This window comes from Macrobrachium nipponense, chromosome 23, assembly GCF_015104395.2.
Source record: "Macrobrachium nipponense isolate FS-2020 chromosome 23, ASM1510439v2, whole genome shotgun sequence".
Lineage (NCBI taxonomy): Eukaryota > Metazoa > Arthropoda > Malacostraca > Decapoda > Palaemonidae > Macrobrachium > Macrobrachium nipponense.
Genome location: NC_061090.1, coordinates 10,399,670 through 10,413,825, shown reverse-complemented (window position 1 = coordinate 10,413,825; position 14,156 = coordinate 10,399,670). Strand labels below are relative to the sequence as shown.

The following is a 14,156-nucleotide window of genomic DNA, read 5'->3' as shown; positions in this document are numbered from 1 at the left end:
TTTCATAAATTCACCATAAATCAAAATATTGTGCTAGAGACTTCCAATTAGTTGCAAAATAAAGGTAAATGATTGAATATTACTGAAATATAAGAGTTTTAGCTTACAATTGCGTTTTTCGACCATTTCGGTAGAGTCAAAGTTGACCGAAGGTTGAAAGTTTGGCTATTATCGTTATTTATATGAAAATATCTCAAAACTGATAAAAGCTACAATCATGAGTATTTTATTGTTGTATTCTACATAAAAATGCGCACATTTTCATATATAATACTTCATGTAACGGCTAATTTACAATGGTACAAAAATTATGTCAAAGTGACGAAATAATTTTTGAGATGTGTCACAGATACTTTTTAGTGCGGCAAGAAAGAAATTCGCGCTTGCGCGCCTGCATAACGATTGTAAACAAAACAACACCTTGATCCGTGAACTGCCAGCATCCCCCAAGGCGCGTGATTCAAAAGTTTTAGGCTTGTAGGCCTATAAGTATTTTTCCGTGAATTTTAAAAAAACTTTTGTAAGTCGACATAAAATACGTCCAGTCGGCACACGGGAGACAAAAAATGTCGACGTAAAATACGCCCAGTCGGCGTAAGAGGGTTAAAATGCTTTATTTTTTTAATGAACATTTTTTACAACAGCCGTAAAACCAATTTGCCGTTGAGTGATTGCACCGTTAACCGTGAGACGCCTGTGTTTGGGGGGATGCATCTCAGATCCCCCTTGAATAGTTGGAACCCCAATAAAAAGGTTTAACCCCTTCGCCACCGGCCTGCTGCATTGCTGCAAATGCTTGCATACCGCATGAGGCCCAATGTCGACCGCAAGTATCAATCATTACTTGCTCCCACTATGTTTTGTTATTCATATATTTCCTTTATATTCTTATGTGGAAACATTGTGTATATATCAATGAATATTTGTTACCACATTGTCAAGAAAAAAATATAAAGTAAGGATATTGGAAAAAATAGGAATATGTAGTGGAAAAAGTAATTGCAGAAGTAGGAACAATTATAAAGTAGTAGAAATAAAGTAACAGAAAAAGTAGTAAAGTATTAGTAAAATAGTAGTAGTGGTAATAGCAGTACTAGTTTTCTTACTGAAACAGTTATTCCTAATTTTCATACAGAAACAACATATACATCAATGAATATTTACGTCACTGGTGGTAATAATAATAATAATAATAATAATAAACAGTAATAATAATAAAAGCAACAGCATCTCTTGACCAATACATATATACATACAGGGCAGTTTATTCACCCCATTATCATCAGCAAACTATAAAAAACATACATCTCATCACGAGTAACAGGCCTCCATGGAAGTCCTTTCACCTTACGCTTTCCTGTTGAATGAAAGTACTCCTCTGCCCGAGCATTATTGATCCATTCACACAATTTGTCAATTACATCACCACAAAAAAGGAAAAAAAAAACAAAAAGCAGGTGAAATCTGGTGTGCAAGCAGGAATCCCATTGTCACCCTCCGGGAAAGGGGGTTGGGTCTGGGCGCATGTCACAAGATGGATCAGTTATGAACCGCCAACCTTCATTGACAATTATCACTATAATCATCATCTGATAGATTTGGCAGGTATTCAGACCCTGACTCTGAAACACTATCATCTGACATGATACTGAAAAAAAAAAACATGAAATAACTGCAATCAAAAGGGAAAAGGTTTAGAATTCAAATCTACATGGTTTACAGACAAAATCATGATCATCCTTCTCAGATAATAGCCTGAGGTGCATTGTGGGTGGAGCTTCAGCACCTCTCTCGTACACTATACTGTCTGGAAACCATCCAAGCTGAAGAAAATTGCTTTGCTTTTCGAGGAGGGATGAAAGACGTATAAGCGTACGTCGCGGTCTTTTATTACTGGACTGTAAAAGATGTACTTGTGTACGTCCCAGTGCTGATGGGGTTAAAACCTCCTATTTTGTTAGTTAAAACTCATGTAAAACCCACTAAAAATTTTTATACCTAGCTTTTCATAGTTTTATCACAAAAAGCACATTTTATGATGAAATTGATAAAAAACAGGAATTTGTGGATATTTCTCCTAGAAAAATACTGCAAATAGGCTAATTTTCTGCAAATAATGGGGGAAATGTTCCAGAGAGAAATCTGGAATGTGAGAATGCGAATACAGGGGGCCACTGTATATATATATATATATATATATATATATATATATATATATATATATATATATATATATACTATATATATATATATATATATATATATATATATATATATATATATATATATATATATATATATATATATATATATAGATATATATAGATATAGATTATAGATTATAGATATAGATATACACACACATACATACATACATACATACGTACGTACATACAGTGGAACCTCGGTTTTTGTATGCATTCCTTTCCAGAAAGTCCCATGAAGTCTGAAACGTATGAAATCTGAAGCAATTATTCAAAAAATTAATAATGTAAATCTAGTTAATGCATTCCAGATACCCAAAAATATTAACAAAACATACATTATACAGAGATTAAACAGTTTTACATACAGAAAACAATGAGAAATAAATATAAATAACAAATGAAATGGCTAAATAAACATTTAACATCTCTTTTTACCATTGTGGAAGATGGAGAGAAGGAGAGAAAAGGACAAGTTTGAGAGTCACTGGATCCCTGTTGCATAACAAAACTGTCCAGAGACATTTATTTCTAGCTTAAAATTTGCCTTAAGTGAAACACAGAATTGTTATTAAACATTTTGGAGACTCAGATTACATCTTTGTTGGGATGATAATAATCCACAACAGTTTTTACATCACTCCACTTTGCAAAGCTGTCCTTAATCACTGAAGTAGGAACAGTATCTATGCCCATTTGATTTCTGAATTCTCAAACCAGCCTCAGTTGGCCTTAAATTCTCTAATAGCAGCACTTGTTGTAGGCATATTCTTACTGAGATCGATATGTAACATCCTCCAACACTTTGCTACAAGTTTTTCTTAAATTCTATAGTGTTTCTTGCCTATTTTACTGAAGGGCTGGACAGCAGTAAATGTTTCTACAGCTGAGAAAGAATTCTATAGCCCTGACCTCAGTTTGGTTATCATTTTGACTTTGTATGATAGGTAAACTCAACCAACCTGTCAGTTCCTTTATATAATTTTGTATGGTTAATGAAGTTATACCCAAATTTGAGTGCAGACCTGGACAAAAAAAGAAGAAAAAAAAAAAACTTGCCAGTATTTGAAAATTATTGTTGTTTTCATATATAGTTGCTTATTAATTTACACGTTTCCCTTTTATTATTGTTTAGAAGTTTTCTGGTACTGAAAGACATGTTTTCAGATAAGTAAATGCACTAAAATATTTCCTCATTAAATTAGTTGAAATGGACATGGTAATGAGTATCATTACCATGTCCAAATATAAACGTAATCTTTAATGTTTACTTTATTTATTATTTTTTTTTTGGCTACTACTTATCTTTTTTGTTTACATTGTCATAAAGTGTATGTTTATGTACTGTACTCATTCTCATTGATGCTGCCATCAATGTTGTATGTTTATGAATATTTTTCTTTGTTTACAGAGAGCGAGAGAAACGCCACAGGCTTCAAGGTGAAGACTCTAGTAGTATGGGTTCTCGGTCTCGCTCTGGTTCACGTTCTCGATCTAATTCCCGGTCAAGGTCACGCTCACCTTCTCGACAAAGGTCAAGATCCAGACAGAGGTCAAGGTCACAGCAAAAAACTAGGTCACGTCATGAGTCGAGGTCAAGATCAAAATCACCTCTTTCTCAAAAACAAGTAAGTTTGATATTATTTACAATTCTAGATGAGTGGGTTTTGTTCTGAAATATCAGTGATAGTTATTTGAGTTAATGAAGGATTTATTTTTTGTTTCTAATCATGTGGATTAGACATATGAACAAACAAGGGATCCTGAAGTTAGAGAAGTTATACTAGTGGTCCTTGAAAGGCATAGAAATTGAATACAATACATATTATGTATTATGCAAGAAGAAGAAAGTAAATTTAATAAAGATCTATTCTATTCTCTGAGTTTCCTCCATAATTTTAGCATTGTAGAATATACAGTGTTTGAAAAGAGGAGCAGTATTAATGGTCATTCATTCTTTCATCAAAAGTGTGTAGTTTTAAGTGCAAACAGAAGGTTTTATGAATCTTCAGTCATTAAAATCACTGATGTAATTAATTTTCATGCAGTTCTGGTAACTGATTAATGCTCGGTGTGCTTTCCATGGACTGGTGCATATGTTTCAGATTGGGTTCTTTTATAACCGGATATTTAATAAGTATAATGAATTTGGCTCCCCCCAGATTTAGAAAAAAAATGCTAAATGTACTCATTCTGTTATCTTTAAAGTATTTTTACCAGTCCACATAAGAGCTGTAAAATATGCTTAAAAGTTCTGGGTTTTAAATTAATGTCTGGTTGTTTATTAATTTTTCAGACTAGCTCTGGTAGATGGGGAGCTGATGGAGTTCGTAACAGAGAACGTAACATTGCAGAGTACAGTCGTGAGCATTCTGGTCGTCAGTGGGATTCTTCTCATAAGGACTCCCAATCTTCTCTAAGGTATCGAGAAGTTGTTAAAAGAAGATCAAGATCCCACAGTCCTGCAAGTCGCTGGTAAGTCTATTTAATAAATATAAAACAAATTTTTCATTAGAAGAAAAGCTTATTTCACATCTACGACCCTCTTTTTGAAGGGGAATTGTTATATGTTGACTGCTAAGCATAAAAGATTGGTAGATGTAAAATCAAAATAGAATAAAGTGTTTTTGGTTAAATAATGTAAAATCACATTTCTTAGGAGAAAATGGGGAAATAAGAATATTCTGTTAATTATTGTGTTCAAGGGATTTTATTTTATCATAAACTAGCTGACCAACCCAGCACTGCCCAGGAAAACTGAATGACATCGATAAACTCCCTCCCTCCAACTCTCGCTCACTCTTTCCCCTCCCAACACACACTCTCTCTCTCTCTCTCTCTCTTCCCTGTTAAGATAGTTGCTTCAGTTAGGTGTGGAAGGGATAACTGGATTTTTTCTGGTCTGTACCGGATTGACATCCAGGTTCTCCTATTAAGTAGTTCGAGGTAAGTATAGCTAGGAAAAATACAAATTACCCAAGAATTTGTGATTTCTTTCATTTCCCACAATATTTGCGTAAACTAATGTTACACCCTGTATATACACACCATATATACTCGCGTATCATGCGACTTTTGAAGCCCTGATTTTGGAGCTGATTTTAAGGGGGTCGCATCTGACATGAGATATCAAATTCAAGTATATGTAATAATCATATATTAGTATCATATGATAAAATACAAACATAATAGATGTGCATCTTTTGCATGGATATTTAAGCATCCAATAATATTATATGTATTTTCATATTACTATTTGTTTGTATTATAAAAAACAAACATAGCAATCAATGTTTTGTTTTGGAAATCAGATGTGGGTGATTGCGAAGTAAGTTTGTTTTGCTGTGTTGAACTCAAATCAGAGCAATTTTCTTGCTTCCAGTTAGCGCAAATGAATCTCAAGATACTCTATTTATATGAGACAAGGTTATTTTATGTTATACGAAGTGTTTTCAAGTGGAAATATCACTTGAAAACGTATTGTTTGTGAACAAAATTTAGTTATTTTTATTGTTAGTAGATGGCACTGAGGGTATGTTTTTTGCATAAACAAAAATCAACATTCCGTTCGATATTTTCACTATCTACTCAGAATATTATGAGCTTTACGTATTTATCTTTTATTGGAGTAAAAACAGTAAAATGTGTTGGTTTCATGCCCAATAGTTTTGATTAAAACAGGTTTCTCTCAAATTTTGTTTACGGTCAAGTTTGATGGTACTTTTATACCGAAGTTTGCGTAAGTTTCATCCACGTTGCCGATGCACGATAATAGTCATTAGTGTATCAACATTCTTTCCTCAACTTTACCTAAAACTTACAGATTAAATTTAAGCAGTATATGCCCTTGTCGATCTTTTATCCATAGCGAGTAAGGCTATAATACTATTATCGTGAATCGGCAACAAGGATATAACTCCAGTAAACGTATGCCACCAAACACAACCGTAGATAAAATTGAGAGAAAATGATTTTAATCAAAACTTCAGGTCTTGAAAGAAAACATGTTACTGTTGTTTTCACGCCGATAAAAGATAAGTAACGTAACGGTAAAGTTCGTACTACGATGAAATGAAGTTAAAATAGCGAACGGAATCTTGTGATATTTTTACACAATAAACATGCCCACAACACAATCTGTTAACGAAAAAAATACTTTAGATCACGAGTCCTATTAAATTCATATTTCTACTTGAAAACACGTCGTATCATGACAAATTACCTTGTCTCATATAAGTAGATTATCTAGATATTTTATGCTAACTAGAAGAAAGGCAATTCGCTCCGAAATGAGTTGAATATGGAAGAATAAACTTGTATTTGCCATCAGCTGATTTCCAAACAAAACACTGACCGCTTTGTTAGTATTTTATGATACAATAATATGAGAATACATACAATATTATTGGATACTGTACCGTATAACTTTTTAAAATTTAAAAGAATCAGAAAAGATGCATATTCATTTTGTATTTATTTCGTAAATATACGTATATATGTATAAAGTATGCTGTGTACAGTAGGCTAGGCTACTCTATATGTAAAGATGGTACTGATTACCCTAGTGTAGGCTACGCTAGTATAATATTCTTACGGTAAATTATCATGGGCCGACTTACATCCAAATTGATTTATGACTGGTTTTTCGTAACCATTTGCAATAGTAAGTTGACTACTACCTGTAATGTAGGAATATATCAGTCCTATTCTCATTAACGTTATTTGTAACGTAACTATGGTAATTTTTTACTATTGTACGATAGTTGAAATGTGAGCAAAAAGTTATGTTTTTATCGGATTGGTTGTTCACAGCAAATCAGCTGTTTCTGGCTGTATGCATTTTCCAAACAAGTATATCATTACTACTGATACTTTTTGCATTCTTTTTTACTTTTTTAAACTTAACTAGAAGATGGGATAGATTAAGAGATGGAGGAAAAGGGGTTAGCCTAAATAAAAAATGGAACAGATAAAGATGAGGAAAAGAGGTTAGCCTATTGTTAAATTTTGGTCTCGTGAATTTAACTTGCATGATACGTGATATATGTAATAAAATAATTTTTTGAAGATGAAAATTTGGTGGTCGCATGGTATGCGAGATTGCGTGTTATGCGAGTATATACGGTACATACATACATATATAAATTATTTTTATAAACATATACATACAATATGCATGTGTATATATACATATTTGCATGTATACATATGTATATATAAACATACATACATTATAAATGTGTGTATATACATATACACACACAGAAATATTGTTTTGTTCATGAAACTTACCTGACAGATATATATATATATAGCTGTATTTTCTGAAGTCCGACAGAATTTCAAAACTCGCGGAACACGCAGTGGGCGGCCAGGTGGTAGTACCCATTCCCGCCGCTGGGAGGCGGATATCAGGAACCATTCCCATTTTCTATTCATATTTTTTCTGTCGCCGGTGCTGTAAACAACTGTTTGCAGTACCTCCGCCTAGGATTTTTGGGTGAAGATCTCCCATCCATTAGGTTAACTTTCATGGGGTCTTTGTCTAGTTGGTCAGGTGGTGGTCAGTTGCCACCCCATTGTCTAGTTGGTCAGGTGGTGGTCAGTTGCCCTGGCTGGCAACTCTGATTGAACAGAAGCAGGCTCAAGTGACAGTAATCACGAAGTCTACTTTGCTAACAGGTGAGGAACCAAGATGTATATCATCTACTTAATTTAGTTTCCTAAAAATCCTATTCTGTCTCTTCCCACCATCCGAAGGTGGGATTCAGCTATATATATATCTGTCAGGTAAGTTTCATGAACAAAATGTTATTGTTATAATACAATTAAGTTTGTTCATACTTACCTGGCAGATATATATAATTAAAGTGCCCACCCACCTCCCCTCAGGAGACAGGGGCACTGATAAAATATGAATAGAAAATGGGAATGGTTCCTGATATCCGCCTCCCAGCGGCAGGAATGGGTACTACCACCTGGCCGCCCACTGCGTGTGCCGCGAGTTTTGAAATTCTGTCGGACTTCAGAATACAGCTATATATATATCTGCCAGGTAAGTATGAACAAACTTAATTGTATTATAACAATAACATTTTCCATTCTGGATGGGAAACAAATATACAGTGAAATTTTTTTGCAAACAATGTTTCTTAGTGGGGACAGGCCTTTACATGTCATCCCCTTCCTACCCTTCTCTTCCCCCCCTTCCTATTGGGGCTGAACTTGGATTTAAAGGGCATTGGGAGTGTACTATTCATCTCACGAACTTAGATAATTATGGGTTAGGCACTAATATCTATTGCTTTCGGTTATTTTTACTTCACCCCCTTCCTATCGGTGCTGAACTTGGACATATAAAGCATCAGCAATGTCACCATTCATCTCAACAACCTCAAAAACTATGGGTTAGACACTAATATCTGTCTTTTCAGTTCTTCCTATTGGGGCTGAACTTTGATGTAAAGGGCATTGGGAGTGTCACTATTCATCTCAGCGACCTTGGAAGCTATTGATTAGACACTAATATCTGCCATTTTCAGTTATTTTTAAATGTAACCTCCTTCTCACCCCCCTCGAGTGTCACTGTACATCTCAGCAACCTCTAAAACTATGGATCAGACACTAATATGTGTTGTTTTTGGTTATTTTTACATTTTACCCCCTACCCACACACACACAGACACCCACAAACATTAAAGTTCTTGACTTACAATGTCACTGACTATGACGATTCGATCGTAAGGTGCTGTTTCAGCGAAGTTAACATAATTTTATGGTGCTTTTTCAGTGAAATTAATAGCATTTTATGGCAACATAAAATGCTTCAAGTTAACGGCGCTGTAACTTGATGTGGCATCAAAACTCAAGTTACGGCACCGTTAGGGGGGCCGGCTGGAACCCTTATATATGGGGGTATAGGGCAAAATATGGAAAGTCTTGAAAAAATTCATGGAGCTTCGTATGGCAATGAAGAATACGTATACAAAGTATTTTGTAAAAATTCCTCTTACTTTCGTAGTTACACGGTAATTAGTAAATGTAACTCAATAAGCCCAAAACATTAATCCGAGGAAGAAAATGCAATATTTCTTCTGTTATCGTAAATTTTGATAATTATTGTCATAGAAATTGTGAGCAATGGCATCTGTAGAGATTCCCTGAGTCACAGAAGGGAAGTCAGCTACTAACCATTTTTCAGTGAGTGCACAAACCTCATGTAGTGTACATGTTCTAGTTTCACCTCTGACATTTGCTTGCTTTTACGTATGTTTATCTTTTTTTCGGCAAGAATTTCATCATGCCAATGAGGAAAAGACAAGCAAAACATCTTGCTAACATACAGACGAAGAAAATTCGCTCTAATATGATTACAGAATATCATAATATACACGATATTAGCATAGTTAGTGAAAGAGAGAGAGGGAGGTGTGTGTAGTAAGGAACGCCCCCGTCTTGGCCTGATGCACACGTCACACCGTGCCCCAGGCTATGATCTTTGAACAAAGGGATCTTCATTTATGATAAATAACATAGTTTTGGTTTATTAATACCCAAAAAGGAATATGAAATTCATAATAATCATGATTTATTAACATTGTCTTTGTAAAAAGAGAGTACATACATGTTCGAGTTTCACCTCTGACATTCTCTTGCTTTTACGATTTTTTTTATCTTTGTTTCGGCAAGAATTTCATCATGTCAAAGAGGAAAATACAAGGAAAACATCTCGCTAATATACAGAAGAAGAAAATTCGCTTTAATAAGCCGAGTTAGTGAAGGAGAGAGAGAGAGTTGCGTAAGAAGGAGTGCCCTGTCTTACCTGACGCAGTGCCCTAGGCTACGATATGTGAGCAAAGGGATCATCATTTATGATTAAATTATGATAAATAACATAATTTTGGTTTATTAATACCCAAAAAAGAAATATGCATTCATAATAATCATCATTTATTAACACTGTCTTTATGAAAATACAAAGGAAAACTTTGAACGCTCGTATCTCAAAACTATACTTAATGACCTTCAAATTCTATCTTCTCACTTACTTTTAAGGCTATAGCCATGAAATTTGGTATATAACTGAGAAAGACATTATAGAACAATCAAATAGAGCCCTTTTTTCCCATTTTTGTTTTGTCTTTTATAATTTTTTTTCCTGGTTTATAGGGTTTATTTTTTTTTACCATAATGTAAAATTCATATCTAGCAAAAAAAAAAAAATTACTTTAGAAAAAAACTCTTCATTTGATTGGAGGTCTACATCAGGTCTATATATATGGTAGTAATCCCAGGTCTTAATATTAAATATCAAGGGAGGAGATAGAATTTGAAAAATGGTTATTTTCGGGATAAATCGCCCTGGCATCACAAAACCGAAGGTCAGTGGCGAAAATCATATGTGGTTTGGAGATGTCCCAAGTCACCTTATTAAGTGGTATGAATGTCAAAGTCCTGTCCTTTAAAAATGGCATCAGCCAGCTGGCCCCCTTGAAGTGCCAATACAGGCAGTCCCCGGGTTACGACTAGGGTTCCATTTTTGAGACGCGTTGTTAGCCAAAAATCGTCGTAAGCCAGAACATCGTAAAAAATCCTAAGAAAAACTTACTTTCAATGCTTTGGGTGCATTAAAAACTATGTAAACTTCATTCTTATTGCATTTTTCATTAAAAAAACCTTCAAATATTGATGATTTTGCATTTTTGGAGTCATATTCTTTCTGCCAGATCAGCGTTGTAGGGGCTGTAACCCTGGAACATGCGTCGTAAACCTGGAAATAATGTCTTATAAATATAATTGAAATGCGTCGTAACCTCGGAACGTCATAAGCCAAAACTTTCGTAAGCCGGGGACTGCCTGTACTGTCAAAAAACCAACTTACGGCATGGCACTGGAACAAATCCCCCACCGTAAGTCAAGGATGTACTAGCATCCATTTTTATATATATAGATTAAATAATTTAATTGGAGTCAGAATTCTGAGGATAGATATTAGGTTTCATTTTATCGGATGATTTGTTTTATACATTATAGGGACAGAGATAGAGACCATTATAGTAGTCGACGCAGTCGCAGTAGAAGTCGTGGTAGAGATTATGTTTCTAGTGGAAGAGTCAACAGTAGCAGTAGCATTAGAAGAAAAATGAGCAGGGATTATGAAAGGCCAAAAGAAGAACGCTCAGAGCGTGATCGAGGTGAGAACTATAGAGAGCATCAAAGTACGTCACAGAGGGATTATCAGCACCGAAGCTACCATCATCGAGACAACCAGAGTTCAAGAGACAGCCATCGTGACTATAACCGAGATTATTCTCAACAAAGTAAACACCAGCCTGCAAATCAGAGTTCAGGAACAGAAGACAGGTTAGTAGTAAAAACTTCTGTAAAACCCTAATTTTATTTTATGTAATTACGTGAAAAACATATTTACCGTTGTTAATGTGTATCAGTGTGTACCATGTTAGCTATTAAACACAGTTCATATTACTTGAATAGTTTTGACCAAAGAAATGTGATTTGATTGGCGCATAGGGATTTGTTAATAATCATAATGGTAGCTGGAAAACTGTACTTTCAAGATATAATTGAGCCTCATCAAGATAGAATGTTGATATCTAACACTTGTTTGAAGAGGTTATTGTGTATGATAAACTTGGATCTTTTGGATAATATTCTTTTGAAAATAGATAGCTACTTGATATTTTCATTATTGAATAGTGTAAAATTTGGAACTTGAAGAAAAAAGTAAAAATGAGCTGCACCATACACCATGTTGACTTTTTTCTTGTATTTTCAGAGATCCCAGTGGCCGCATAGGAAGAATACGCTTAGTTGATTATTGATAGACAGAAGATTTATCTCAATTCATTAAGGTCGGAATGTGAAAACTTATTTTTTTAATGAGAAAGAAAGTTTGATAATGTAAAAAAGCACTAAGCTTGATACATGATGAAAAGCCTCTCCTTTGTGAAGCTTGACTGTTTACAATGCCATTGTGGACAGAGCACTGCCAATGATGATCCTATGCATGGGTAGAAGGAATATTGCTTTAATATAACGTGTATATTTATCTTGAAAATATAGAGCAACTGATATTATCTGGATTTAGTTTTGGGAATTGCCCTTAGCAGAGGGCTATTAAGTTCACTGGTAGACAGTTTGTTGTAATTACATTTCCTAGGATATATAATGTAATGTGTCATTTAATCGAATTTGATATGGTAATCTGTAATTATCTACCTTACATAGGTGCTTTCGAAATCAGTACTTTTGATATACAGTAACAGTGAATATATAATAAATATATAAGAAAATGCCAGTGGGACTGACATTTTTGTCAATTTACTTAAGGACTATATTCTCCATCTAAAAACTAATATTGGTAGCATCTTTCATTCTGGCAGGTATTCTGAACATTTTACATGACTTGATTTTATATAGTAAAGTGTCACTCTGCTAACAATATATTTTCTGATGTGGTAATATTATGACCTCAAATTATTTCGTAGATACAAGAAACTGAACAAAATGTGGTATGAGTAGCTCAGTTTCATAACTTAGTAAGCTACATAGTCATAAGTCAAGGTTTGCACAGCTATTTTGCCTCGCACATTTACATTTTCCAGTATAACAGTCAGTTAAGTTTACTACTTTTACCCTAGTATTGCAAAGATTAAGTGTGGAAGATGAAACAATAATGGTTGGTCTTAATAGTCAAAAGAAAATAACACATTAAATGTTTCCGTGATATTATTGGTGATGATCCCATAATGCCATAGTTAATTTTGGGTCTAGAAGATATGGGGAAAAAATATAACCAATTGCTATATTGGTTGTAGCTTAAGTTGTTTTATCATTCATTAAAAGTAGTAAAAGAAAAATATATTGCCAAATTATGAGTAAAGAGAAAATTGCCAGTAAACTCCGATTACTTCTTTTGGGCAAAACATTTCAGTGTGTTTGTGATATTTCAAAAAGAAATTGAAAAAGGGGAAGTAAGATTAAAGTTGTAATTTCTTTGTTCAGTTATTGAAGGTACAGCATTTGAATTTGTGATTGGGAAGCATAATAAGTGTATGAAGATGAAATAATATAGGAATTGAAATTAAGGGATGTGGGTAAAAATGTTAAATATTAATTGACTGCATTGGATTTGGATAAGTATACCTGTCAAATACACTTGTTTTAAAGATAGTTTTCCCACTTACAGCATGTAAAGGAAATGTTATTTATTAGGAGATAATATTGTTTACAGTTATGATATTCTTAACAACTTAACAGCATTATTTTTGACTTCAACTTTGTATCATATTATGACCAGATCAGGAGTATCTGTTTTGGTTGGATTATGACTTTCTTTGAGATTATTTGCTTTGATTATGATGGGCTATAATTTTCACAGGTTACAAATTTTCAGTTTGAGCTTTTTCCAAGAATGATTGAGTTGAATGTGCCATATTGGATTACTCAAGTGAGAGTCAATTCCTTTACTAGTGTACCTGTGATATAGCATGAATGTTGTATTTTATTGGTTATTCTTTGCCAGAGGTTGTTGATGAGCAATATTGGAAAAAGTAGGATCAAGTTCCCCTATCGAAAGCTGTATGCAGTCATTCATTCTAGAGGGTTTGTGCACATGAAAGAATATATGTATACAGTATATGTAAATACTGTACATAGTGTGTATATATATATATATATATATATATATATATATATATATATATATATATTATATATATTATATATATATATATATATATATATATATATATATATATATATATATATATATATATATATATATATAGAATCTTTTTATAAACTATTTGTGCATGCCTTTCTTTCCTTTAATTTTTTTTATACCAGATATACCAGATAATTTAATACAAAATTTGGTTGTTCAGTGAATCCAGTTAATGTAACTAGATTTGATAGGACAATAATTGTTTA

General features: G+C 33.7%; 1 protein-coding gene across 1 annotated transcript in view; it reads left to right on the top strand.

Annotated features, from left to right (window-relative positions):
• Nucleotides 1-13,922, top strand: part of LOC135198609 (CLK4-associating serine/arginine rich protein-like) — a 162,916-nt gene extending 148,994 nt beyond the window's left edge. The window contains exons 15-18 of the mRNA XM_064226349.1: nucleotides 3,616-3,832; nucleotides 4,501-4,679; nucleotides 11,238-11,567; nucleotides 12,001-13,922. Of these exons, the coding sequence (XP_064082419.1) occupies nucleotides 3,616-3,832; nucleotides 4,501-4,679; nucleotides 11,238-11,567; nucleotides 12,001-12,046 (772 nt within the window). The 3' untranslated portion in view covers nucleotides 12,047-13,922. The remainder of the gene's footprint in view (nucleotides 1-3,615; nucleotides 3,833-4,500; nucleotides 4,680-11,237; nucleotides 11,568-12,000) is intronic.
• Nucleotides 13,923-14,156: the final 234 nt, after the last annotated feature.